Below are 27360 nucleotides of genomic sequence, written 5' to 3'. Positions count from 1 at the left end.
CCACCAAATCATCCCTTACATCTAACTAGCTAACCAATCCCCTAGAACTCCATCCCCACACTGAATCCCAATGTCTTCACTGCAAACGAGAATTCCATTCACAGCAGATCTACCTAGTTAAATAATCGTTAAAGAAAATATTATTAAAAACCCAATGAACCTGTCAACCTTATTGCTCATAGTACTGCAAGGATATGAGTCTTATGTACAAACAAGCTATTATTTGAGTATTCCTTATATTATTCCGCATAAAAAATTCACTGTTAAACTTTAATGCTAAAAATCTGAAATAATAGGAATTTTCATTAATGAAGCCAGCTCTGCAAAAGGGGAATGCATTTGCTACAAAACAAGTGCATGGACATAGCATAGCCAATGATGTCACTGCACCCACGAGACATGCATGTCACCCCCAATAAAACGTGTGTTGGCATGTTATCCCAACAGACAGTATAACAACGGGACACCTAGGCTATCAGCCAACTGCATATAAATATTACAGGCAAAAGCATCCCCTTAAATGTCATTTATGATTATTTTTTAATGCATTATGAAATATTACAGTACAAAAGCATTCATACAATTTATATCACCACAAAAGCAAAATAAAAACTAGCTTAGTTCTGATATAAGAAGGCAGTTGGGTCATAAAAGAGAATACTTCAGTTCGAAGTCCCACATACAACAGCATTTTCTTTTCCTTGTATGTGCTTACGGACTACTAGCAGCGACACGGTGGTGCAGTGGGTAGCACCGTCGCTTCACAGCAAGATGGTCCTGGGTTGGAATCCCAAACACGGCCTTCCTGCGTGGAGTTTGCATGTTCTCCCTGTGTCCGCGCGAGTGTCCTCCGGGTACCCTGATTTTCTCCCATAGTCCAAAGACATGCAGGTTAGTTTAACTGGGGGGTGTGGGAGGGACATTAACAGGTCATTGCTGTTGAAGAGCATGTGAGCTCAGTCAACAGACCCTCTATAAAGGTTTGTAAATTATAAAAAGTTTTAAAAATAATGTGCCAAAAAACACGTCATCCCAAGCCTTCAGTTCACTGTGAGGAACAATACTGTGGACTCATCCCAGGAATAGTGGTTTCAAACACACTAATGTCTCACAAGCACTGGGCCTGGCTCGCCAGACAAACTGAAAAGATCAAACTGCCTTACGTATGTCTGGTGACAACTGTGAACTTCTCCGAGATAACCATCCACGGATCACCCTGCGATTCAGGGAAGAGCAGTTTGATACCTAATGCTTTACGCAATGAGGAATATCTACAGCGTGCGGACGGCGTGGAAACACCAGCAGTGTTTAATCGCACTGCCCTTCTGCAGACATCATCTGAGTTTACAGCACGGTTGGGTCCAGACATGCTGTCAGGCCTGGCACACAGGGCTCACTGTTAAGCCAGTCTAGGCTGAATGCCAGTACCTCGCTACTTCCTGTTAAACTCAGGTATGCTTATGTCAGCATAATGCTCATCACCGGCAATATAACATTAAGACATATATATTTGCATTAAGTATGATCATAAAATGTATTTTAACAGCCTATGGAATATCTGAGAGAAGAATCTACACATTATAGTCTACACACGTACCGGCCCAACACCCTGAAGCACATTTCTCTGGATAATTCATCAATTCTTTATTCTGCGCAGGATATTCTCAGAAGTCTTATTTTTCTGAGAATGCTTCGGTCACTATTAATTAGCAACCATGTCCCAGTGTGAGTGTCCAGTCATGAGAGCGTACAAGTATCGATCCATAAATTACTTGTTCAGTCTTGATGAGCAATAAATATTTTCTTGCGGTCAATTGCAGGCAGTGTGCTTTCATCACCAGCTAATGACAAATATAATATTTCAACCTGACGTGAAAATTCCTGGCAGACTAGGCGACATTTCCCCACTGTCCCTTCCAAGAGCAGCAGCCTGAACAGTTAATAGCACATAAGAGGCTGAGTCAGACGTATTTCTTATTCCTATACATTTGCAATTCAGAGCTCTTTCCTGGCACTCAAAAGCAGCCTGTTATAGCGATTGGGTTTGACTGGCCTCGAGTTTTCCTGAACACCAGAATGAGAATGAAGATAGGGACACCATAGTAAATTTAGCTGTGGTATTTACGGGTCATTTCATACATCTACCATCAGTTTATTTATGGGTGGTGCGTTAAATCCACCCGAAGAATGTGCCACTGAGAATCAGCAACCTAAAAGACATTAACAGCACATAAACTACCAATCTCACTTCACACCTGTAATTCTCACTCTGTCAAAAACACGTACAGCCTGATAAATCTCGCAACCACGTTTGGAGCCCTGTGTATATGTTAGTTAGGTAAGAATGTGACAGACAAATACTGCTGGTCACTTAAGAAACAGAGCTGCTATTGATCATTCAGAAACCGAACACCAGGGAGCGGGTGTTAAATGCCATCGATATCCACGGCTATAAAGAACAAGCATGTGTGCATACCACGCGTCCGCGCGCTTTCGGAACCCGCGTCTGAACTGCACGCGTTGGAGAGGGGTTCAGGGTTTGAAAAGAAACATTCGTAATCTTCGGGCTACCACATGCCGCTCGCGCACTGAGAGCACGCTTGGGTGCAGCACCACAACCTAAGCCCTCATTCGCGAGCAGGCCTGACAAACCGGGCGGCTCTGGTTTATCAGCAGAAAGACAGACAGCGGCATCTTCTCATGACAGAGCGGAGGCTAAACATAGCGCTCCCGGCCACTCGAGGTACTGCCAGATGCTGGACACGGGTTGCCAGGCCGACGCGCTTAGGTTTCTCCAGTTGCACGCCGCCATAAGTGAGCGAGAGCCAACTGGCATTGTTGGCATTTTTCTTTTTTTTTTCTTTTTTTAAATTCGCTTCATTGACTTAACTGGCTGGGACAAATTGGCTGCAGTTTTTTTATTCCGTTTGTTCTTGCAGTTTATATTTAGTTCAAAAGGCTATGCGGTGAGGCACTAAAGGAGATACAAAAGAGGTACTTGACGGGCTTTTTGGCTTTGTGTTGACGCCTTGTGACATAATCGCTTCTTTGGCGGACTTCCCTCAACACATCAATCAGCAAAATCATCCGTGAACCTGTGGTACACACCAATGGCTCAGTGTAGAGACGGTTCTGTGATACAGACACACAACAATCACCACACTTCAAATCATCTGCGTACGATTGGTTACTTACAACAGAGACACCCTCCCCTTTAAACAGTTGTTGTTCTTACCGAAGAGACGTTGTGGTACACAGTGGTGACTCAAGGTCTCACTTTGCTCTACAACAACAGCGATTGTTGCCATTTAACGCTAGCGCGGCGGTTACACTTCCTGGGTTTCACCGCGGTTCTTGTAGCCATGGCCATGATGAGTGACACTTCAGACAGGTACAGCCCCTCTGCTATCTGCCCAGCTTTGCATGGAAAGGTCTGATCGCCGAGAGGACTGCCATGATACTGCACTTCACACACAGGCCGCTCTTGGCCGATGTTAATCTCATCATGAGAATAGTTGGCAGAAGGGCTTGCATTGTTTCCCTTCCTTTTCCTGCCATTCTCAACGGCTTCAGAGGCAGTTCTGTAAACAGGGGACTAACAGCAGGCTGGGATCTGCTCAGGGGCAGGAGACGGGCTGCTGGACTGTAAAATGTTGAACACCAGAGGGCTCAAAAAAAAAAAAAGTAACCATCTACCCTAAAGCTTAGACAGAAAGAAACGGTAATGCTGTATTCACTCAACACACAAAACCTTTTACCAGGAGTTAAGACCAGAACATCACCGCCACCACCGCCACCGCTGACACCCCCCCTCCCCCCCCCCCCCGACACATATTTAGTGGAATATTTCATAGCAGGAGAGTTCAGTAAGTGCACAACAGAGCCAAAGGTTTGAAGATTGACGTGAAAAATAATCCGCTAATTTCTTTCAATTAGTTGTGAAAGATGTTGATAGGATTAACCTTGTACACTACACCAGGCAGAGGAACAGAGGTCCACAGAAAAGAGCTAGAGACATTATTTAAAGATAATCGAGTACATACCGCTGGCTCCCCAGATCACGTGTAAAGCACAACCTGGGAAAACATGGGTATTGCCTTTAAACGGCACATTGTCTACAGTACAGAATTACAAACAGGACGTGAGAACATACAGGGCTTCCATTCAAGTGGAATCCTCAGCATCACAATGTAAGTCTATTTATGGAGAGACTGTGAACCACTGATCACTTCCTCTTGAAGCAGCACAAGGAGGTATTAACTCTGAAAGTCACATCACCGCCATCGCGCACAACCATCCTACCTGTTGGAAAATGGCGGTAAAACGGCTACGATTGTGCGCCACAGTACAATACAATTTCCCTGGGTTCTGATTCTTCTCACAAAGTTAATCCCTCAGTCACCACATCATTGCTAAACGGCACCCGATGTGTATGGTGCATGGCCACTGCATTAAAGCAAGCCACGTGTTAAGAAATGTCATGGTCTAACGTGTCCTGACGCACCTGACACCATTCTTTCACGCTGTGACAGGAGTGGGTAGGAGTTGAGTAGGAGAGGGAATGAAACCCCAGGAAGTGCCCACACAGTGGGCGTACGAACAGCCCATGCCCAGCACTCCCTGAGCCCTGACATGCCTCCTCCATTCAGTGTGAATGAATAACAGCCTGAACAAGGTCAAAATGGATCCATAACACATTTTAATCTGGCAGACACTTTAAAATGCTCCTGTTTCGATGGTCCAGGTTGCCAACATCAGCAGCAAATTAAAGGTTGTGCGTACATTTTTATACTATTTAAATACATCATATACAAATGTGTGTGATGCGTAGACCTAGGCCGGTGTGTCAAAAAGAAGGAGGACGATCTCAGTAGTATAAATGCATAAAATAGGGAACCAAAGACTTGCACTGATAAACTCAACAAAACATTCAGCAGTATTGACTTAAAGGTTCACCTGTTCACCTTGTTTGCTTTTGTACTTGGTCAGTCAGCTAATTAACTAGCTATATGGCTATATCACCCAGGATAACTAGCAGCTAATGCCTGGTCAGCTAGACAGTTCAGTCAGTCTGCTAGCCTGCTTAGCCCAGTCAGTGATATTCTGCATTTTTTTTTTTTAAATCTGAACATCATCATCTTGCTGCTTTGCTCTCTGTGACTAATAGCTAGATTCTGCAGTTGCACTGCCCATTGGCTGAATATTCTTGTTTCTGATTTGGCCGGGTCCGATTTGATCACCATGCGCCGTGCCAATAAAAGGCATATTCCTTCAACAAATGTTGAGCTGGCTGCTGGCTGGCTCATTGAGTCACATTACATTACATTCATTTGGCAGACGCTTTTATCCAAAGTGACGTTCAATGAGTACATACCGAAGGTCATTGGACAACTACAAAACACAGGTCTGATAAGAGTTAAGGCACAGTGCTGTGGTGCATGGATGAGCCCCATGGTCTCAAAGAGAATCCGGACTGTGTCAGTTCCGGCTGGCCGGTAGCAATTTCATGTCACCCAGGATACGGGAGGGTTCAGTCGGTTAAAGTCTGCAGTTCGTCGCCCTCTAGCAACCCCCAGTGGTTGATCGGGTGCCCACGGGCCACATGCCTAAGCTGCATATGAGAGGTCTTCCTCAGACTCCACTCTGTGCAAGCTTGTTGGGGGCTGCGATGTGAAAAGCAGGCTGAAGACGCCACGTGTTTTGGAGGAGAACCGTGGATGTCTTCATTCTCCTGAATTGGTGGTGGATATCACACATGAACAGTGCTACAAAATACAAATAGTTCATTGGATGTTCCAAATTATAGTGGGAATTGTACATGTTCAGCCCCAGACTTATTTTTAAAAAATAAAGATGAATGTGGCACTTTAGAGGCTCAGGCCTGTAACAGAGACTACACAGGGGTGCAAATTATGACTACATTAAATATGGGACCTCAGATTCTGGTAGAAGGGTCTGGGATCAATTATGCCTATAGAAATCCAACAAGAACATATGGGAATACTGAACATCTAGCACTCTTGAACGCAGATAGTGAAAAGGCAACTATAGTGTCACCGTCCTTTTCTCATGGCAAGCTAAAATTGTTTATTTAGAAACAACATGTTTTGAAAACACAATGTTTATTAAATTCTAGTGCAACAGAGGTTAAGCCCTCTTTTACACTAAATATTTAAGACCAGTTTCGCAGACAGATTAATCTTAGTCCTGAACTGAATTGAGCTTTGTATACAGAATCTCCATTCAAAATCAAGTTTAGTCGAGGACTAGACTTAATGTGTGTCTGCAAAACCGGCCCATAGGATAGTAACAAAGCAGTCACTCCCATAAGGATTTGTCACGTTTAGCTAATCGTTTCCTGGAATTTTGGCTCACTGAAACTGGCCTATGCGTCAAAATCTTTAGTTGAAAATCCTCACTAACTTCTTCCACTTGTTTGCGTTTTACAGGCTGAGAGGATCAAGATGCTAAAATGGAAACACAAGAGCAGCTGTGGCTTCAATGTGCGGCATTAGGCCTTCGAGCTGCAGTCACCAAAAGGAAAAAGGCGTTTTTCCCCTAAATCCTCAGGGACATAAAATGAGGCAGAACATCCTGCATGGACAATCTAGACAGAATGCAGCAACAAAGCATGCAGATTAATATAGGCTTCCTGTCACAGGCATCTGGTGAAAACACAACCTATTTTCCCCACCAGCTAAAGTAATATCAGTAACAAAAATTTGATCCTCTGAACGTCGACTAGTGTTTCTTTCCTCACTCAAGTATTTGAACAAGGTCACCAATTTGAAATCACAACTAGCCGTGTTGTTTTATGCAGCTTGCACTTGGAGAATGAACCTCTGACATACTCTGTGCTGATTAAAAACCATGTGGTGCAGAAGGTTTTCAATCAAATAATTTATGTTTCAAGCTTTTATTTATTGCAAAGCACTGCTCTGTAAACAGTGTCCCCTATGTTACTCAGTAGTGTACCTTCAAGTATAGCCTACATCTGGCCAGCTGGCTCTACAAAACCCAAATTATATTTTTAAATATTAAGTGATTCCAGTCTCAGTCCAGGCCGCCAGTTTAGCTTTACTGTTACTTTGATCCACTTCAAGAAAAGTATATGTTTGAACCTTTTCTCAATGCAATGGGTAACATTGGATATGCCTATCCTTAGTTGGAGAATACTGTGAAAAACCAGAACCATAAAGGCGAAAGAATGGGGAAAAGTAGGCAAACCATGCTGTTAGCTAACTAGAATTTTACATGAACGGTAAATCACATGCGTTCAATATTTTAGTTAAGTTAAACTATTATCTACCGCTAATGTGCCAATAGCAAAAGCAGGACTCGGTCCTCGTGACGAACTACATTCTATTACGCAGAAGCATATCAGTCACAAAAACTTGGAAAAGTAAATGGCTTGTCTTCATTAGGTTAAAATCTATCAAACCGGTGACCGCACTTGGTACTGAAATTAACCCAAAGGAAACAGTCTCCCCTTTTCAGGAAATGTATCCGAATGAAAGGGAACTCGGTAAACCTGGACGTGACACGTTATCCTGAAGACTAGCACTTTCCATAGCAAAACATAGGCTAAAGCGCCAGCATTTGGGAATAGTTCGGCAATAAATCCAGTTACGTGATGTGTGATGTTATCGTTTACTTGCCGTAAATTAGTCCATCGGCGTTAATGTTCTCCTTCTGAATGTGTCCTGAAAATAGCCACGGCAAAACAAACTTACAAATGCGGCGTGCCTGGAGGTTAAGTGTGTCTAGCACACTCAAGCGGGCCAATTGTGTCAAAAATAATACGGCCTTCTGCACTGTAATTTCCAACGCCTCGGGATAAGGAAATCACTGCTCTCGCTATGTTGACAAAAATAGAACTACAATTTAAAATTCAATCAAAAGCCACTGTTTTACTTGGGCCAAGACGAGCATAACGTTTAACGAGCATTAACGTTAAACAACACCATCGTGTCTTATTTGTTTAGCCCTGACAATACAATGTCTAACGTTAGCCTACATTAGAAAAACGAGGAAAACCCACTTCACAGCGTTCACTTCACCATACATTTAGCTTAGATAACTAGCTAGCTTTGCGAATAGCCCACTCAACATTCCAAAAAGTCGTGATCGCAAAAGCATACGGGTTATAAGCACTTGTCGGCACGTTTTGATTTTTTAAAACTTAGCTAGCTTTCGTTAGCTATATTGTACCTTCAACAAAAAAAGCCATCGCCGCTTGTATGAATTGCGCATTCCGTGTAGGAGACGCCAGCGGATTTGAACATGATTTTCCAAAATCATGACACACAACAAAGATAACTCGGTGGTGTTAATAGGCCAAATAGTTACATTATTACGCTGAAATGCTCAATGCTGGCTTTGTGGGGGAAGCGAAGTGCTAAATGAAACGATCAAGGTACTTTAACGTTATAACAAGCCTTTAGACTATGGTCCAGAGCGCCTTCCTTGCGGATGTCAGCTAACATGAAGTAAGCTATTATAAAATAGGCCTATATAGATTCAACACATCTCACTTTTAATATTTTTTTAAATATATAATATCTTTAAGGATGTTGTTTTTCCCTTAAGAATGTATCAACGCATGCTCAGTCTCGGCAGTTTAGTATGGGAATACAAAACCTACTGTCAGCAACCCTTCACTGCTCTGCCGCTAGCTGCAAACGCATAGAAGTTATTCATTTTTTCAAATTTTAAAACAGTATTCATAATCGAATTGGACTCACTTTAATATTTCCCGATGGGTGTCTGAACGTGCGCCTTTCTTTCCCCGGTCCTATTTCTTGATATTAGGAGTTCAAATTCCCTTTAAATGTGTAGTTCTTGGTCTCTACGCGCGGTTCGCTTTGCCACTGCTACAAGATTCGCTCCCACTCACTGACACAGCAACACTGCGTCCTGGGCCGCGCATTCCAACATGGCTGACGCATAGCAACCGGCCAACCAGCAGTTACACCCTCTCAGAAGCGCAAGAGTGGCAGCCCAGCTGGCACAGATAGTGGACTGTAGCTACGGCCACCGGCAATGCGAAAATATTTTTCAATGAAATACAATCACCGTTAGTGTCCTTGATTCATTTTTCTGTAGTTAACATACTTTCCTGTGCTAGATCTACGTTAGAGGGATAGGTAAAACAAATTTCACTGTAACCTGTAAATTAGGGGGTTAATCGATTGCTTTTGCCACACCTTTTAAAATGTAGCCTACATTGCCCGAGCTTCTTAAATTCATGTCAGTAGCCTAACTGTTCCACGTCAATGGCACGAAAATAACGCTACATCTAGGTATGTTCTTATTAATACAAATGTTGGCAAAAATAAACGTTACATAAGTTCATTGGTCTAGCCTACATGAAGTATTCGAATACCTCTGTCAACTGTTAGAATTAAGCAATATGTTCATTTTGTTCCAAGCCAGCCAGAAAACGTCTGTTTACTGAATGAAATAGGTTCACTCTCCGTTTTGGTTTCCATGGCAATCTTCTCAAAGTGAAACTAAGTGGAAGACTGTTGGTTAATCGCAAGAACATATGGCACAGGCTGCAAGAATGAAGTAGTGGTTTACGTCATGTTTTATTGTTGCATTAGTAATGAATGGACGTATACGAGCGTTTCTATTGCACAATACAGAATTATATTGTTTCCGGATTTTATGTTAAGAAAATATTGATATAAGCTTCGTGGAGCTTGAGGTGGATGATATAATTTAATTACTGTAGTTAATTGTAATTTTAGCTACAGAGAAAAATTAATCACATTAACATTTGAGGGTAACATTGAAAAAGGTAACTGTAGAGTTGGGAGCGAAATCTTTTTGATGATAATGTGTTTTCAGCGCAATACATGGTGCATGATGCAGATATTACTCTCATATCAGTTAACCTATATTAAGAAATTGTGTAGCCTACTTCCGCTATAACCAGTCAAGATATTTAACATAACTCTTATCGTACATTAGACCTACCTGGTGAGTAAGGTAGCCTATTTTTGGAACCATTTTCAAACTGCTTTATTATTTTCCATTTTCCGTTACCATGCACGAGTGTACGCTTTCAAATATGTGTGGCACACACATCTATGCACCGTGTAGAGTGCTTGCTTTGGGGTAGTAGTATTCCAGTAGTTTAAAAAAAATATTCTATGTTTGATGACACACACATTCCCCAAGTAGCCAGAATTTCAGGCAACAATAAGTGCAGATCAGTTTCATGTCGTATTTGGATTTAAATCTAGAAGTTAATTTTGAATTAAATTTAATTTTAATCTTAATAATTTTTTAATAAAAAAAGTTCCCATAGAATAGTATGACCATTTTCAATTTATGAATTCAATTTCTACTTCTTTTCCTAATTGGCTGGATTGAAATGTCATTGACCGAAGCCCTGGTTAAAGCCTCATCTCTGATGGCCAAATCTCACTGGTCTTTACACCTGAGATGAGAGCTCTCAGTAGGATTGTGGAAGTAATGTAGGTGAAATAGGCCCAGTACGCAGCAGTCCTTCCTTAATCTTTTAGCCTACATCTGATGGTATTCTAGTAAATCTCATCATTTTAGTTAAAACTTTGAATGTAAAAAAACGTCACTTACACATACAAACCATAAGATGTACTGTATGTCTATGTAAAATGCAGTGACTAAAATCAATATTTGTACCAAATTGCAGACATCAAAATGGCACCAAGTTACAACTGAACTTTCAATATGCATCACAGAAGCAAAATAAGCACAATTCCAATGTTTTCCTACATTTGTTCATGTGACTTCATACCCCTGTATTTCTTCAGCTTGTCTCAGTTCTCATTTTGTCTTCTTTAATGTTGTTCCATATGAAAGGGAGACATCCTAGAAAGTCAGTATATGTAGATATTTCCTATGATGTTGAATGACATTTCACATTACAACTTTAGATGTCCTGAAACATCAAAATACTGACAAGAATGTAGGCAAGACCATGCTTTATGTCATGTCGACTTCATTTTTAATTTCCATAAAACTACTTGTGTTAAACTTTTCATCAACTTAAGTACAAACACTAGTTTGAGCAAAAGTAAGGAGAAAGGGAATAGCGTGGGAGGTGTTCAGATGCTTTCAAGATTAAAGAGATTTAAAGATTAAGAAAGAGAATATTATTCATGTGCTTCAGTTCTGACTGAAGTAATCCTCGCACTTAAAAAAGTATTTTTGAAAATGTAGTTACTGTAGCAAGTGTCTCCCCATGCAGCTAATTTTCTAGCTTATATTACAGTCATGTTTGCCACTTCAGTCACACAATAATATTAATTAAATGATAAGAAATACATTTTGGAAATGTGTTATTGCTAGCTGCAGAAAAAACACATCTCTAAACACAATAGTATTATTCTTGGTTTCTGTTATTAACTAGCAAATGAGACAATGTTCACAGAAAAGAAAGAGGCATCTATCAAGTTTCTGAACATATTCTATTGGCTGATATACTGCAGCATCACATATATGCTCCACCAACTTGTAACTTGGCAACTAGCATACTTCCTATCCCAGTACTTTAAGTTTACAAACATAAGCCAGAAGTTCCAGACGGGTATGCAAGTCCCAGGTGGGAATTTGTCTTTTAACCACTGAAACTAATTGTCACTGGAATTATAAGGCTTTACCATGGGCATAAATATATCCACAGTACTTATATTACTTATATTACAGTACTTATCCAATGTGTTCTGCATACTGTCAAATCTAATACTGTAACTGCAGTCCCTCCAGCAGCAGCTGGTCTGCAGTTTAATCTGGTGATTAAAAAAACACAGTAACGCAAGCAAAGAAAAAATTACGGATTTATTTGTCCACATAAAGAAGAGCACAAAAAGAGACAGCTCTAAAGTTTTTCCAGACAACTTGAACATTGTCAACACCTGTTCGGCGAGCCTCCTCCAATGAGAACACACTTGTCACTTTCTGGAATTCCAGGTCATTCAGAGGACAGAGACACCAAACACCATCCCCTTTATTTTAATCATACATCCTACTGTGTTGTACAGGGGAGTATTTTCAAATTTCACACTGGGGAATAATAATGGAGAGATATGACAACCAGGGATAGTCAAATGCGATGTACCCAATTTTACCTTTTGACTTAACATCTGAGCTATGGTGCTTTTAAATGGATGGCACACCGGACAGACAATGGTGTGCTTAAAAGAAGCACTGTAGCCCACCATTACTGTACATTCTTCCATTTCAGACTGATAAATATTTCACAGATCTGACTTGACTTCATGGTCACATGCTCACACACTGCCTTACTCCGAGCATTAAATCCAGCTGGACATTTCCAGCGAGTCCAATTTTCCCAAAACCCATTTTAAAAACCTTATTAATTATACAATGCTTTGGTGAGATACAATGAGCTCTATAACATTTGGGACAACAACATTTTTTTCTTGATTTGGCTCTGTACACCAAAATTTTAGGTTTGTAATCAAACGCTTCACAGGTGCAGATTCTCAGCTTTTATTAAATTGTATTTTTATACATTTTGGTTCCAGCATGTTATTAGAGTCGGTTATTAGCATTTGTCAGCAGAATTGTGCCAATAAAAGTTAAGGAGGCCATTATGCGGCTGGGAAATATGAACAGTCAGAGACATACAGTAGGCCAAACCTTAGGCTTACCAAAATCAACTGTTTGGAAGATCATTAAGAAGAAAGAGAGCACTGGTGAGCTCAGTAACCACAAAGGGCCTGGTAGGCCCAAGAAGAACTCGACAGTTGACAGCCAAAGAATTCTCACCATAAAGAAGAAAAAAAGAAAATATGAAGACAAAATATGCCTTTCCTCCAAACATTATGGAGCTCACTGTCTATATACGATGCAGTTTGTTGCTGGATCAAAGTTCCAACATGAACACTGAAGGGATTTCATCCAAACCTCCTAAATATTTATCACGCATAACAGGCTACTTATTCTCATGTCACGCACAACCACCCACACCACAAGAAACGAAAAGAAGCTGTGAGCTTCCTTTGTCAAACAGACACATCCTAAAAATTCCTGCAGATAGCACTGCAGCACACAGCAAGCTGGGGTCAACGATGATATTGAGCAGCATCCCACAATGCATTGGTTTTATGCCAAATGCCTTGGCTTGGGTGAGAAGAATGTTGTCTTGTATTCTGGGCATAAAAGGCACACAACCACATTTCAGTTCAAGACCACAGTCTTACTGTGCGGCACTAAGAACGTTTAGTTTCTCAAACGTCAGCAATGGAGAAATATCAAAATACTTGATTGTTTTAGTATATAAGAAAAGCATGGTATGTACAGAAAACGCAGGATAAATGTGTTCATATTGCAATGAAGATTTACTTCAATGCATTATCGATAATAGCTAATAACAATGATAAAGGTATCATGTAGTGTCAAGCAAGGAGTTAACTAACATCATCCATCACTGTGGGGTGTAGCATCCAACTGGATTGCTCCAGAACCCTCACCATTATCAGTGCTGAAGAGGCAAGGATTTATTTAATTACATTGGCAGATGAGTAGGTAGCCAAATCAATGTGGGAAACCAGTGTTGTTCTACAGTGACCAAACTGAGATAAAATCTGCAGCATCCCCTTTTCTGTACTGGGACAGATTTTCACCTTGAACAGTACCCCTTATTTTTATTTTTTACGGAAATATACTTGAGTGGAAGGAAGGCGCCTTGCTGCGGTCACTGATGAGAAATCAGATACAGGCATCCAGGCCAAACTAAACCTTCTCCCCCGTGTGACACTACAACCAAATTGTGCAACACCCTATTGACCATTTCAATTTCACACAGAGCAACCCATCCATACACTGAACACAGAACCATTTCCACATATATAATCTGCCAGCGTCATGTACAATTTTTCTCCAGCTTTTTTAAGTCCATTATGACAAAATCATGAAACAAAAATCAAAAAAAAAAAAAAAACATCCCCAAAGTTCTACTCTCTCTTACTCTATCTCTCTCTCTCACACACACGCCCACACACATTCACTGTAAGGGAGTGGCCACTTTTCTCAATTTCACGTTGGAGGCCATATCTTGGGTGTAAGCAGCTACTGCTGCACCCTGGGACCAAGGCTGCTGACCATTTATGATGGGCTCTAATGATGGGGATTACCGCCCATCACCAACCAGTTCATGTTTACAGGGCAGCAAAAAAAAAACAACGACCAATAACAGATTCCAAAAGGTGAACCAGTATGTCATGATATAGCCTGAAACAACTTCTTTTTCGCTTCAATTTTTAGGAAATATTTAGCCTCAAGAAATATCCTAACTAGTAAAACCTAAGATTAAGAACAGTGGTACCCATACCGCCAGTAAGTTCTGTAGTTTATAGAAGATATAGATGTAAATAAGAGGTCAAAATGACTGGGGAGAGTCTCTAGCACACTAGTCTGACTCACAGGATATAAACTGTGGGTATAAACCTGCCACTGGCCGACTATTTCAGTCGGAATTCTCCTCCTCTTCCGCTATCTGTGTGTTACCGTTTTTGCAAGGGCACCGTCGCTGCATCCTTGGCCTAGCGCCGCCCAAGATGACTGTGATTGTGCTCGTGTTACCCCACTACTCAAAAAACCCACCTTAGACCCCTCCGATGTAACAAATTATCGACCCGTATCCCTTCTACCCTTTCTGTCCAAAACCCTTGAACGAGCAGTTCTTAAACAATTAACCTCTTTTCTCCATCAGAACAACCTGCTAGACCCTCACCAGTCTGGCTTCCGATCCGGGCACTCAACAGAGACTGCACTACTAGCTGTGACGGAGGCACTTGCCACTGCAAGAGCCTCACGCCTTTCCTCTGTCCTGATCCTTCTTGACCTGTCTGCAGCTTTTGACACGGTCAACCATAAAATACTCCTCTCCACCTTGGCTGGGATGGGAATTGCCGGGACTGCCCTGTCTTGGTTCGCTTCCTATCTTGCAGATAGGACCTACCAGGTCACCTGGAAGGGGTCTGCCTCTGCCTCTCATCCACTTGTTACGGGAGTGCCGCAGGGATCTGTACTGGGTCCTCTGCTGTTCTCCTTATACACCAGATCTCTTGGTTCAGTCATTAATTCACATGGTTTTTCCTATCATTGTTATGCAGATGACACACAACTCTTCTTTTCTTTCCCCCCCTCGGCCACACAGATCAATGATAAGATCTCTTCCTGCCTGGCTGACATCTCCACCTGGATGGCCAGCCACCATCTGAAGCTCAACCTCAACAAAACTGAGCTGCTCTTCTTCCCGTACAAGACCTCCTTGCTTCGTGAACTCTCAATCACGGTTGATGGCACCACAGTGACTACCTCTCACTCTGCAAAGAGCCTGGGGGTGGTCCTGGATGACCAGCTGGACCTCAAGGAGCACATCAAGGCAACATCACGGTCCTGCAGATTCCTCCTATACAACATCAGGAGGATTCGACCATACCTGATGACGCACTCCACCCAGCTGCTCGTCCAGGCTACGGTGACCTCTCGCCTTGATTACGGCAACTCTCTCCTTGCAAACCTGCCAGCTTGTGCCATACAGCCACTACAGATGATTCAGAATGTCGCTGCCCGACTCATCTACAACCTCCCCAAATTCTCCCATGTCACTCCTCTGCTGCGATCACTTCACTGGCTACCGGTCGCTGCCAGGATCCGATTCAAAGCCCTGACCCTTGCCTACACTGCCGCCAACAGGACAGCCCCCATCTACTTGCAGGACATGACTCAATTCTATGTGCCTGCTCGACCACTCCGCTCTGCGGCAGCAGGGCGTCTTGCAACCCCTCCCACCCGCCCAAAGGGATCACAGAGCTTCTCCACCCTAGCTCCCCAGTGGTGGAACGAACTCCCCGTCCCTCTCCGAACCTCCCCCTCACTATCCATCTTCCGCCGTGGCCTGAAGACTCATCTCTTCAGACTATACCTAGAATAACCACCACCACGCTGTATATATTTAAAAAAAAAAAAAAAAAAAAAAAAAAAAAAACCTTTTCCTATCACTTGCTACATGTTGCCCCTTCCCTGCACTTCTTGGTAAATTGTATTCGCCCTAATACTGTAGCTTATTCTTCTGCCTAGTTTGGCTTTGCAGATGTCCGACCAGGATAGTGTTCTTTGTTCTCGGCTAGAAATAGCTTTACAAAATAAGTAATTGTACCTTACTGAACCCGTGTTCAGCAGTTGTCTACGATCATGAAAATGCACTTTTTGTACGTCGCTTTGGATAAAAGCGTCTGCTAAATGAATGTAATGTAATGTAATGTAATGATTGGTTTAAATAAATACAAACAAGCCAGAGCGTTTTTTTCCCCTATACCGGAATGATGATGGGTTGAGCCAGACCTTTCTCCAGCGCTGGCACAGCGCTGAAACGAAGTGTGGAGATAAGTCTGGCTATGCGAGACTATTAGCACACCAGCTTCATAAGGTCAGAGAGTATTTAAACAGCATAAACCCAAAGTCAATGGAAGCAGCTATCCTTAATCTTTAATCTACCATGGATTTAAGGACCCATCACAGATAATCTGTCCATGTTTACTGCATTGATTTGGTGCACAAGGGATTTTAATTTCAAATGCGGTGGGGGAAAATGAAAATATGCATTCCAGCACTAATATTTGTAATGGATAGTGATTACGAGAAGTCTTCATGTCTGCTCATGTCTTACATACATATGCATCATATAAGGAAATTGAAAGACTGGAATGCAGGACTACAATACAAATCAAGGAGATGAAACATCATCTCAGAAAATGTCAAATTTACAGAGAAAGTATGTATTACAATACTACAAATGTGTAATGTATTGCATTGAAGAGAAATGTAACGTCTGCTGATGTCTTGGTGATGATGTCAGATGTGGTTAAAGATAAGAACAGTCTATAAAGTCTCATCCCACACTAACTGCAAATATTATGAAAATGACAGCCATGAGGGGAAAAAATGCTACAGGTCCTAGAACTATGGTACGCTTGTGTGCTCCATTTAATGTTCACAAAATGATGTACACTATAACAAAACAAAATCCCTATGAGTATTAAGTTAGGAAATAAATGACTCCATGCCTTCCAAAGCAGTAAAATCCACCATCGAAGAATAACTACCCTTCACTGATAAACAGGTCTCCATAAACACACAGAGACCATAAAAATGCTGCCAACAGTGCCATTATGATTATCACTGCTCCTCATGGAACACTTGGTCTACAACTCAAGGACCAACTACAAACCTCACAGTGTACCGTTAGTGTGAGACTAGCATGGGTTTTTAAAACATTACATATTTTCTGGATATATGGCAATAGCAAGCACAAAATGGCCTGTGAGTTCACCAGCTCATTGTTTAGTCTCCCACTGATTGCAGGTGTAGGGCACTTTAAACCAGACCTTTCAAACTTGGTCCTAGGGACCCACTGTTAAGACTGGCTTTTGTAGCAGCCAATTTCTCAGTTTCAAAGTTGTATTTAAGTTCTTCCATAATTATCCCCTTTAAACTTAATTCAACACGATGGATCATTGCAATTTGCTCTGTCTTCTGACTATTCATTTTCCATAAACGGTTTAGTGTCAGTGACCAGGTGTCAAACACTTTCTGTAATCAAGCCACACTGATTTCACCCATCGGTCTCTGTAATTAAACTCTTTAGAGGAGTTATTTGCCATATATCACATTACAGAAAATGAAGGCATTTGTTTATATGACTGATTAAAAATCCAGGGATATAAATATGAGACATTTATTCCTTGTGGCACGCAGCGCTGATTGATGTCACCTTACAGAACGTAAATCCTTCAATAGACATTAAAAGTGCCTCATTAAGAACAATTAACAGCTCATTACAATTCCGAGGTTGCAGTCATGCCTGGTAAAACAAATCCAGTGGGTTCAGTTCAAAAACCCCAGCTTTAAATGGCACTTATACAATAATGAGGATGCATATACAGAGCCGTGAAAAAGCCTTCCTGATTTCCTCTATTGTTGCATATTTTTGTCACACTGAGTGTTTTCAGATCTTTAGACAAAATGTAACATTAAACAAAGGGAAATTGAGTAAACACAAAACACATTGTTTAAATTATTTCATTTAATATAATTTAATGAAAGTTATCAAACGCCCATATCACTCGTGTGAAAAATGAATTGCCCCTTAACCAATTAACCACATGAAACTGATAATTAGATTCAGCTGACTTTTGGAATAATGCTATATGGACAAATGAGTCTAACGTTGATCTGGATGACACTATGCCATTATATCTGACATATGGTAAGTACAGCATTTCACAAGAAGAACATCATACCAACAGTCAAACATGGTAATGTTGTTGAGATACTTTGCTGCAACTAGACCTGGACAACTTGCCATTATTAAAGGAACCATGAATTCTGCTCTGTACCAGAAAATTCCCAAAGAAATTCTTAGAGTCATCTGTCCGTGAGCTGAAGCCAAAGCGTAATTGAGTTACAGCAAGACAACGATCCAAAACACAAAAGCAAGTCCACATGTGAATGGCTGAAAAGAAACTAAATGAAATTTTTGGAATGGCCTACTCAAAGTCCTGACTTGAACCCAATAGATATGCTGTGGCAGGCCATGAACATAGCAGTTCATGCTTGAAAACACACCAACTTGAAATTGGTCTGAATTAAAACAGTTCTGCAAAGAAAAATGGACTAAAATTCTTCTGCATCAATGTGAAAGACTGATATCAAATTTAAGGGGGAAACTATTTTTTCACAGGGGTAATATAGGTGTTTGATAACTTTTTCATAAAATAAAGGAAATTATGCATTTTAAAGTGTTTTGTGTTTACTCAGGTTCTGTTTGTCTAATATTACATCTTGTCAAAAGATCTATAACCATTCAGTGTCACAAATATGCAATAATGGAGGAAATCAGGAAGGGGCAAATACATTTTCACAGCATTGTAATCTAAACTTGTTGCAAACCAGCTTTTGTGAGATGAAGTGCTGAGCTAAATTGGCAATTAAATGTTCTTAAAAAAACCATTACATTGACATTTTAAAAACAATATAATTGAATGCTAAAATGGATAGACTGTGTCTTGATTATATATTCATATTTCTGCTATATCAATATTAATACAGTCTGCCTGTGGAGCTACAAATTAAGTGTCTTTTTGTGAATGATGTCTGTGTGATCTCTGTGGTGTGATGAGTGGTGAGTGAGTGAACTTCACGTCCTGGAGGAGAGCACACACCTATCTGCACTGTCCCCAATCCACAAAAATGACTGCTGACACATACAGTTCGGCTATCCAAATTGGGAGGAAACATGGGGGAAAAGCGCAAAAATAAAAACAATAAAACAAGACACTGAACAGTACACAGACATGCGTTATGGCCTCAAGCATACCTGTAATTTCTGCCCACCTGCCACAAGGAGGACCACAATGGAAGTTTGATGGCTGTTGTCCTCAATATCTTTATTCAAATTAAGTGTAATCAGGACAAGAAACATCTTTAGGGATATGTCCGATTCTGCTACCCTTAAATTATGCACAATTAAATATACATTTATAAATTCAGTAATTGTAATATATAATTACAATGGCTGAATTTATAAATATTACTTGCATAATTGTGTAAGCATTTCACATGAAAACAGATTGATCTTCACAGAAAACCATATGTACTAGGTACTTTAAATAAGTGTAGAAATTTTACTTGCTAATTTTAATGAATATGGCTGGATGGGCATTTTAAAAATTCTATAGAGATGGCCAAAGGGGTTGCTACTGCCCCCCGGTGGCAAAACCAACACATGCTTACAGCTTAGTGAGAGTTTATTTTGCCTACCTTCATAACCTTTCAGTTTTTAATATGATAGACTAATTCTACAGGAGTAGTAAGGTTTATGCCTTAAAACACAGCTATCAAAATATTCATCAAGATTTTAGATAAAGGACATTATTATAATATACATTTTCATCTGTATCACAGTACTATTTACTTAATTAATAATAATGAAACAGTAATAAATATTAATCAACATTAACATAGTATTAACAAACAAAACAACTCAATGTTTATGGTTTATAAACATGGTTTTATGTGACAGATTTTATGGCGCATTTTTGAAGAAAAAAACTGTGCCTACAACAGCAAATACAGTACATATGGATGACATTTCATTGAAGTGCATCACCCAGTGTGAGCTCAAGTGAGTAACTGCCCAAGTTAGAGCCAGCTGTAGGCATAAGCACCCCTGTGCCTGGGTAGGATATAACTGAAAAGGTGGCCTCCACAGAAAAGTTTCCCTCAGGATTATTTTAGAGCCAGCCCGGGACCAAGCAAAATGTGACACTGTCAGCAAACAAAATGCTAAAGGCATACTATGCAGGATTCTTACCTTGAAAAAATAAAATAACCATGCTCAGTCATACCTATGAGGCACAAACAATCTCTGTCAGCACACATTTGCCGAAACCATGCTCCTCTGCCTGTATTTCTTCTGAGATGTGTTCAGGATGTTTCTGGGTGTGACGCTCTCGTTTGTGAGGGGAAAGGTGGGTGTGGCTACAGGCCTGTGGGGTGGGATCAGTTTCAGCATTTGTAGCTAACTAGCTCCTGCAATGGTGGAGGTCAAAGCACAGCAAAGCAAAACAAACGGACCAGGCTCATTCAAAAAGAGTCAGCCTTCGAACTGCTTTTCCTTGCTATCAAAAAAAAAGATATAAAAATAAAAAACAGATGTAAACTATAAAAATGAAGGTGAGTGGGTGGGAATGAAGGAGACTTCTTTGATTGTAAACACAGGACCGCTGCAAGACTAAAAATCCTCCATAGTATGCCTTTAAACATATACTTACAAAAACTGCTCCTCAGAAATGCTGGGGAAGTTGGTGACACGGAGATGTTCATGTTTACAAGAATTAATACATTTATTTGTGTGAGCACGAAGTACACAAAAAATAAAAATACTACATCTAATAAAAAAGATGCATATGTGTAAAAGGTTATGGCTTAAAAGTCTACTATGTGATCTGTGATAATAATTCTTAGGGGCTTAAAATATAAATGTTTAATACTAAAGAAAGCAAATAGAAAGTTTTTTCCCCCAGATTAACTCAGAGGGAGGGAAGTAAAGCGTGTGTGCACGTGCATGTGAGTGTATGTGTGCGTGTGTGAAAGAGAGAATGAGAGATCGAAAGAAAGATCTACTCATTGTAGTACTTCATTGTTCCAATTCAAGTAGTTTGTATAGCAGTGTCCAGTCTCCATTAGCAGCAAAGAGCCCATTTGACTCCAGTTATGTAGATGAAGCTCGGTCTCTAATATGGGTGCAGTAGTGCACAGACAACTGGCAACATGTCTCCCCAGCATAACGCTAAAGGCCCAGGAAGAGTCTCATCAGGGGGACACTGAAATAGTTTTTGGAATTTCCGAAATCACGGCATGCCCGCCTCGCATAATCTGAACTCCAGACGTCCTCGAAGCTCCAGGACACCAGGGGGCAGCAGAGGACTGAGGGCCTCCTCTATTCCACCTTCCAGATGGCAATTTTCCCGTCTTCGCAGGCAGAGCCGCTGAGGACGTAGCGGTCCTCGGCAGAGCACAGGGCCTGCACGCTGTCTGTGTGCGCCACCAGCTCCTTCTCCACGCTCAGCCTCTCTGACTCCACCACGTAGATCTTCCCTCTCGCCTTCCCGTGGCTCCACCCCCGGCAGCCCACCCAGATCTGAGGAGGTGGAGTCAAATGCAACGTCATTTCAATGACTGACAACGCTCTTTTTGTCTTTGCACCTTTGCCGTTAAAGTGACTCACAAAACGTTGAATGTCAGCCTTCATGATGTACCGCTACATAATACGCTTGTGGTGTGTCGAAGGGGCTCACCTGGTTCTTGACCCTGATCATGCAGGTGACGCCCTTGCAGTCCTGCAGCGGAATCCTCTGGAAAGGTTTGGTCAGGTCCCGGGTGTTCCACACGCACACCTCCGCCATGTCTATACAGCCAGTCCATAGCTGGTCCCTCTGCAATGCAGTTATATCACTTGACTGACTCGTGTCACTTGCAGGGGGCTACAGGGCTAGGGCACCCCTAGTGTTACCATGTAAAGACAGCAGTGACAGCAGCTCTGACTGAGGCACTGAAGTAACCAACGACATGGATGAACAGCATCACCAGCTTCAGTTTATTTTTGCATATATTTCATGTGATTTCTAAAACTATTCCATGTACTCCTAAACTCTGAGTGCTTATAAAGACAGTATTCTGTCTGACATATCTGAAATGAGTGATTAAAATAAAAAACCAACATTCGTTCCTTGCTCGGCTTAAGTACCTGAAATTGCTTTATGAAGCATTTAACACAAAACAATGCCACGCTATGTGACTAGAACTAAAATCCCAAACTTGTCATCTCTAAACAATACCAGTAAATAGAAGTATATAGTTACATTCTGTGAATGTGTGTAGGAGCAGGTGACCCTGTAGTAACAGGGCTGGTTAGCCTAAGCGCTACGCACCTCAGTGAGGAAGGTGAAGCTGTAGTATAAGGGCTGGTTAGCCTAAGCGCTACGCACCTCAGTGAGGAAGGTGAAGCTGTAGTATAAGGGCTGGTCAGCCTAAGCGCTACGCACCTCAGTGAGGAAGGTGAAGCTGTAGTATAAGGGCTGGTTAGCCTAAGCGCTACGCACCTCAGTGAGGAAGGTGAAGCTGTAGTATAAGGGCTGGTTAGCCTAAGCGCTACACACCTCAGTGAGGAAGGTGAAGCTGTAGTATAAGGGCTGGTTAGCCTAAGCGCTACACACCTCAGTGAGGAAGGTGAAGCTGTAGTATAAGGGCTGGTTAGCCTAAGCGCTACGCACCTCAGTGAGGAAGGTGAAGCTTTAGTATAAGGGCTGGTTAGCCTAAGCGCTACGCACCTCAGTGAGGAAGGTGAAGCTGTAGTATAAGGGCTGGTTAGCCTAAGTGCTACACACCTCAGTGAGGAACGTGAAGCTTTAGTATAAGGGCTGGTTAGCCTAAGCGCTACGCACCTCAGTGAGGAAGGTGAAGCTGTAGTATAAGGGCTGGTTAGCCTAAGCGCTACGCACCTCAGTGAAGAAGGTGAAGCTGTAGTATAAGGGCTGGTTAGCCTAAGCGCTATGCACCTCAGTGAGGAAGGTGAAGCTGTAGTATAAGGGCTGGTTAGCCTAAGCGCTACGCACCTCAGTGAGGAAGGTGAAGCTGCTGAAAGCAGTGGGCTTGCTCTGGAGTTCGTCAGGAAGGGACACTCTCCGAAGCACCATTCCGTTCTTCCTCACCTCCATGATGCTGTCTCGAGCACCTAGACATTCAGACAAATGCGGTCAAATGCACAACGGCTCCCTCCTTTTGGAAACGCCGCCTCTAACCAAAGAGCTGCGTGCAAGAGTTTCCGATGACTGGCTTAGATGTAAGGCCAAGCCTTCCTGTCATTCTCTTTAAAATGAAGCTACACCTCCGTCAAGTACTTACAGCACCACAGTGTTCCGCTGAAGAGCTGAATGGACTGCAGGCGGTCGCAGGTCAGCCTGACCTGCTTCCTCACTTGCAGCGTGGAGGTGTCCCAGATTATTACAGTTCCATCTATACTGCAGGAGTAGGCCTGCACTGGACTGAGAGGACGACAGTTTGAGATATGAACAAACAAAAATGAAGTGTGCACACAGACACACACACACAGAGACACACAAACATAGACACAGACACAGGCAGACAAACACAGACAGACATGCACGCTAGCGTGTGTGCACACACACAGTAGAACCTCAGAGATGGGGAAGGGGCTTATTCAGAACTGACATGTTTGTAACTTTGAAAGTGAAGTCAAAAGTCAAAATACAACAATTTTATTTTAATTTATTCAGTGGAATGGGCATTTGCATTTGCAAAGATACGTCATAATAAGACACAGAATAATAACCGTCTATAGCTGGCAGCTGCTCTCAGTAAATGCTACTCATCATGTGACAAAGTCAAAGTACCACAGAATGTATCTGATGTTCCTCCTGCCATCTCCAAGCAGGCTCAAGTCACACCCCTGGCAAGAAACAGACTCTTTGATCCTTCTGCTGTCCAGAATGATTCATTTGCACTTTCCCTCCTTTCTATTCTAGTCACTTCTGCATCATTTTGTAGCTTTTGCCACTGCAGATCACATGCTCCTCCGCTCCGCCTTCTTACCGGTCTCCCTGCTTGTGCCACTGCACCCCTGCAGCTAATGCACAGCAGACTCAAAACCTGCCTACAACTTTCCCAAGTGCGCCCCTGCCTCCTTGTCTTGCTTCCCTGGCCACCTATTACAGCTTGCATCAAGTTTAAAACAAGCCTACAGGCAGCGCATGGAACAGCTCCACCGCGCCTCCAACATTCAAACCCCACGCCCGGGGCTAGGCCTCCGTTCTGCTGCCCGCAGGCGACTGGCTCTCCCCTCCCTGCGCTTCCCTCAGTCCCCACCCCTGTCTGCACTGGCCCCACAGCGGTGGAACGAGCTTCCCATTCCAGTCAGGACTGCAGAATCACTGGCTAGCTTCAAACGCAGACCGCTCTCTTCACTCCATCCTGGTTCCCCTTCCGTCCCTATCCCATAACATTCCCACCTTTCCTACAAATTTAGGCCATACCTCCAAAACTTACTGGATTTTAGTTGAAACGCTCATGCAGTCATCGAGGGAAAGATGCATTTCCATTAAAATAAAATAAAAAATAGAACACGATATATTTCCATTTATTGATTTTTACAACAGTGATAATAACAGAGAGAATCCATGTGTCATATAATAAGGAGTTTATGTTACAATATATATTTTTGTGCTACTTGGGGGGGGGGGTTACACCATTTGGCTGACCAGTCAGCCTGTAAACCTGAGGTCCATATCTGAGGGTCTACAGTGCGTGTATATATCTGCATTTAAAAAAACGAAGGAAAATATTTTATACCAAATTTTTACTATCTTGGGATCAGTATATGTTGCGACTGGGCATTGGAAGCGCAGCCTCTGGAGCTCCGCAGTGGAGGCGGGGTCTGACCTGTATTTGTCGGTCCTCCCCTCCAGGGCGAAGGCAGTCACCTCACTGCGGTGCTCCGTCAGCTGCTTGTTGCAGGACATGCTGCGCGCATTGATGATGTAAATGACTGAGTCCTGGGAGCCGATCCACACCTGGTGCAGGTCCAATCCCAGCATGCAGTTCTGGACACGTACAACACAGGCAGGAAACACATTGCTGTTACCATTTAAGAACAAGAGGTGGTTGCACCTGTCCTGGGTCACAAGCTGTTTAAACAAGAGGCACCTGCTCAGGTTTCAATAGAAAAGCCTTTCATGTCCAGTAAAACAAATAACCACCAGGGGGCAGAATTGGGCTGTCAGAAAACAAGCATGATTAATATATAAAAGCCAGAAAACTTTAAATTATATATACATATGTATATCTATATCAACTCATGACTGCTTGTAATTTATAGTCAAGCAAGATCCACTGGATCTGAAACCGGTTTATTCTTTTATACACAATTTCTTGAGCACAGAAATGAGAAATGTTTTGTGCTGAGCAATGCAAAGTGTAAACAAGCAAGGTTCCCACCACAAAAAAATAAGAACCAGGAACATACTGAAAGATTCAGGCATTTTCCGTAAGTGGCGAAAGCGAGGGAAAGGTAAATGTTCTCTGATCCGGCCCGGCTGCGGGGGACTGAGAGCAGCCTGTGCGGTCCTTACCAGCCTGGAGACGCCCACCCGCACGCAGCCCTGCTGCATGGACCAGCTGGCCGCATCGAACACCACCACCTTCCCATCGCTCAGCGCGCACCACAGCTTGGGGTTCCCATCCCCCTCTGCATCTGAGCTCAGCTGACCTGAGGGGGGAAACCTGGGGTTACCCGGGCAACGTGCTACACAAAACCACGGATTTCTCATCCTCAACAGAAGGAAATTAAACTTTCAGTGACCACAAGTATCTGGAATATTTATGCTGGGGATTAGTTACTGGAACCCAACCACTGACTCATCCTGCCTCACATCTTCCCGCCTCCTCATGAGGGAGTGACCTGGAAGTGTTCCAAGAGGCTAATTCATGGCCTGTAATTTGGCATCAATAGTGCTCTGTGCTTGCCAAACAGTGTTACTAATGCACTGGTTCAATTTGAGACTCGTAATGAAATCATGTGACTCTCTAACAAGAAGCAAACAGGCCAACCGGGAGCGGAGACAAACAAATTAGGGTGTGGACTGAGGTATGGATGAGTGTACCAAATTTTGTACAGCAACAGAAAAGAGCCAGCAAAGTTCACGACAGTTTGGTTATCTAAAACAAACATTGTTTTGCTCTGGCTTGAAGGCCAACAGAATGAGCTGTATAATGATACAATATCATCACTATTGAAGCAATGCACAAACCAAGCACAATGCATCACACATAGATTCTATCCAGACATAACACCAATCCCAGACTGGGGGCCTTCATTTCTCCCCCTTTTGTTATTATGTAGTCTTCTGATGGGTTTCTATGTTTTTCACTGTAATGCAGGCCACAGTTGAAGCGTGTGGGAGGGTGAGACACTTCCAATGAGTCAGTGGGAAGAAAAAAGGCACCCAAGCAACATTTGACCATTTGACAAGAGGTCTTACTACTTCACAAATAATTAACTAAATCTATTTATTAAAAAGAAATAACACATTTCCATAAAACCTTACTAGTTGGGTTTATTTTTGTTCCTTAAGTTGAATTTTAATTGGTAGAATAAATTGGGAAACTTCAGACACATTAACTATTAATACTAACATTAAGTATTCCTGGGAACGCAATGGTAGTTGCAGGACTGCAACACAACCCCTGTTCATGACCATGTTAATTGGTGGGCCATTTGTTTCAAACCACACTGCAATGGTAAGTGTTTTTCTTTTCAATGGTCTTAGTGCAGTTAACTTAGAGAGTTTACTTAATGTTATGTGCCAGCAGTTGAGATGAGTCAGAGAGATTTGTGGAAGTTTGCCATCTGTATTTTCATTTTGCTAGCTACAGTAGTTGTATGAAAGGATGCTTTGCTTGCGATTGACACAGTAAACTAGTAACACTTTCCTTGTGCATCTGTTTACAATGCTGATTTTTCATAGTCATGTTTTCATAGTCATGTTTCCCTCTGTCGGGTTGACGGGTTGGTATCATTGCATTTTCAGAGAGTAACCAATGCAGTGCCAGCACATTTAACAACCCGAATATTGATTTTGTGCATTTCCAGTTTTCCAGATAAGTGGCCGCATTTATGTACTTAAAATCTAAAAATTTCACATTAAAAAGACCAATAAATGTTTATTTTAAACGAGTTGGCCATTGAATCATTAGATTATT

At 42.1% G+C, this 27360-nt stretch overlaps 2 protein-coding genes across 5 annotated transcripts in view; both read right to left on the bottom strand.

Annotated features, from left to right (window-relative positions):
• Nucleotides 1-8931, bottom strand: part of LOC118233353 (focal adhesion kinase 1) — a 133295-nt gene extending 124364 nt beyond the window's left edge. The window contains exon 1 of one of the 2 annotated variants that reach the window (XM_035428989.1): nt 8745-8931. The gene's annotated coding sequence lies outside the window, so the exon portion shown is untranslated. Of the gene's footprint in view, nt 1-7658; nt 8068-8744 lie in introns of those variants that run through there. The other variant, XM_035428990.1, reaches the window with a different exon arrangement.
• Nucleotides 8932-19451: 10520 nt separating this feature from the next.
• The window catches only part of dennd3a (DENN/MADD domain containing 3a), a 31748-nt gene continuing 23839 nt past the window's right edge, over nt 19452-27360 (bottom strand). For 2 of the 3 annotated variants that reach the window (XM_035429218.1, XM_035429219.1), the window contains exons 20-25: nt 25731-25867; nt 25042-25202; nt 23488-23627; nt 23199-23317; nt 21882-22019; nt 19452-21724 (exon numbers count right to left, since the gene is read on the bottom strand). In XM_035429218.1, coding sequence (XP_035285109.1) covers nt 21524-21724; nt 21882-22019; nt 23199-23317; nt 23488-23627; nt 25042-25202; nt 25731-25867 — 896 coding nt within the window. In that variant the 3' untranslated portion in view covers nt 19452-21523. The remainder of the gene's footprint in view (nt 21725-21881; nt 22020-23198; nt 23318-23487; nt 23628-25041; nt 25203-25730; nt 25868-27360) is intronic. The other variant, XM_035429220.1, reaches the window with a different exon arrangement.

This window comes from Anguilla anguilla, chromosome 8 (assembly GCF_013347855.1).
Source record: "Anguilla anguilla isolate fAngAng1 chromosome 8, fAngAng1.pri, whole genome shotgun sequence".
NCBI lineage: Eukaryota > Metazoa > Chordata > Actinopteri > Anguilliformes > Anguillidae > Anguilla > Anguilla anguilla.
Note: the sequence above shows the minus strand (reverse complement) of the source record. Positions and strands in the feature narration are given on the sequence as shown.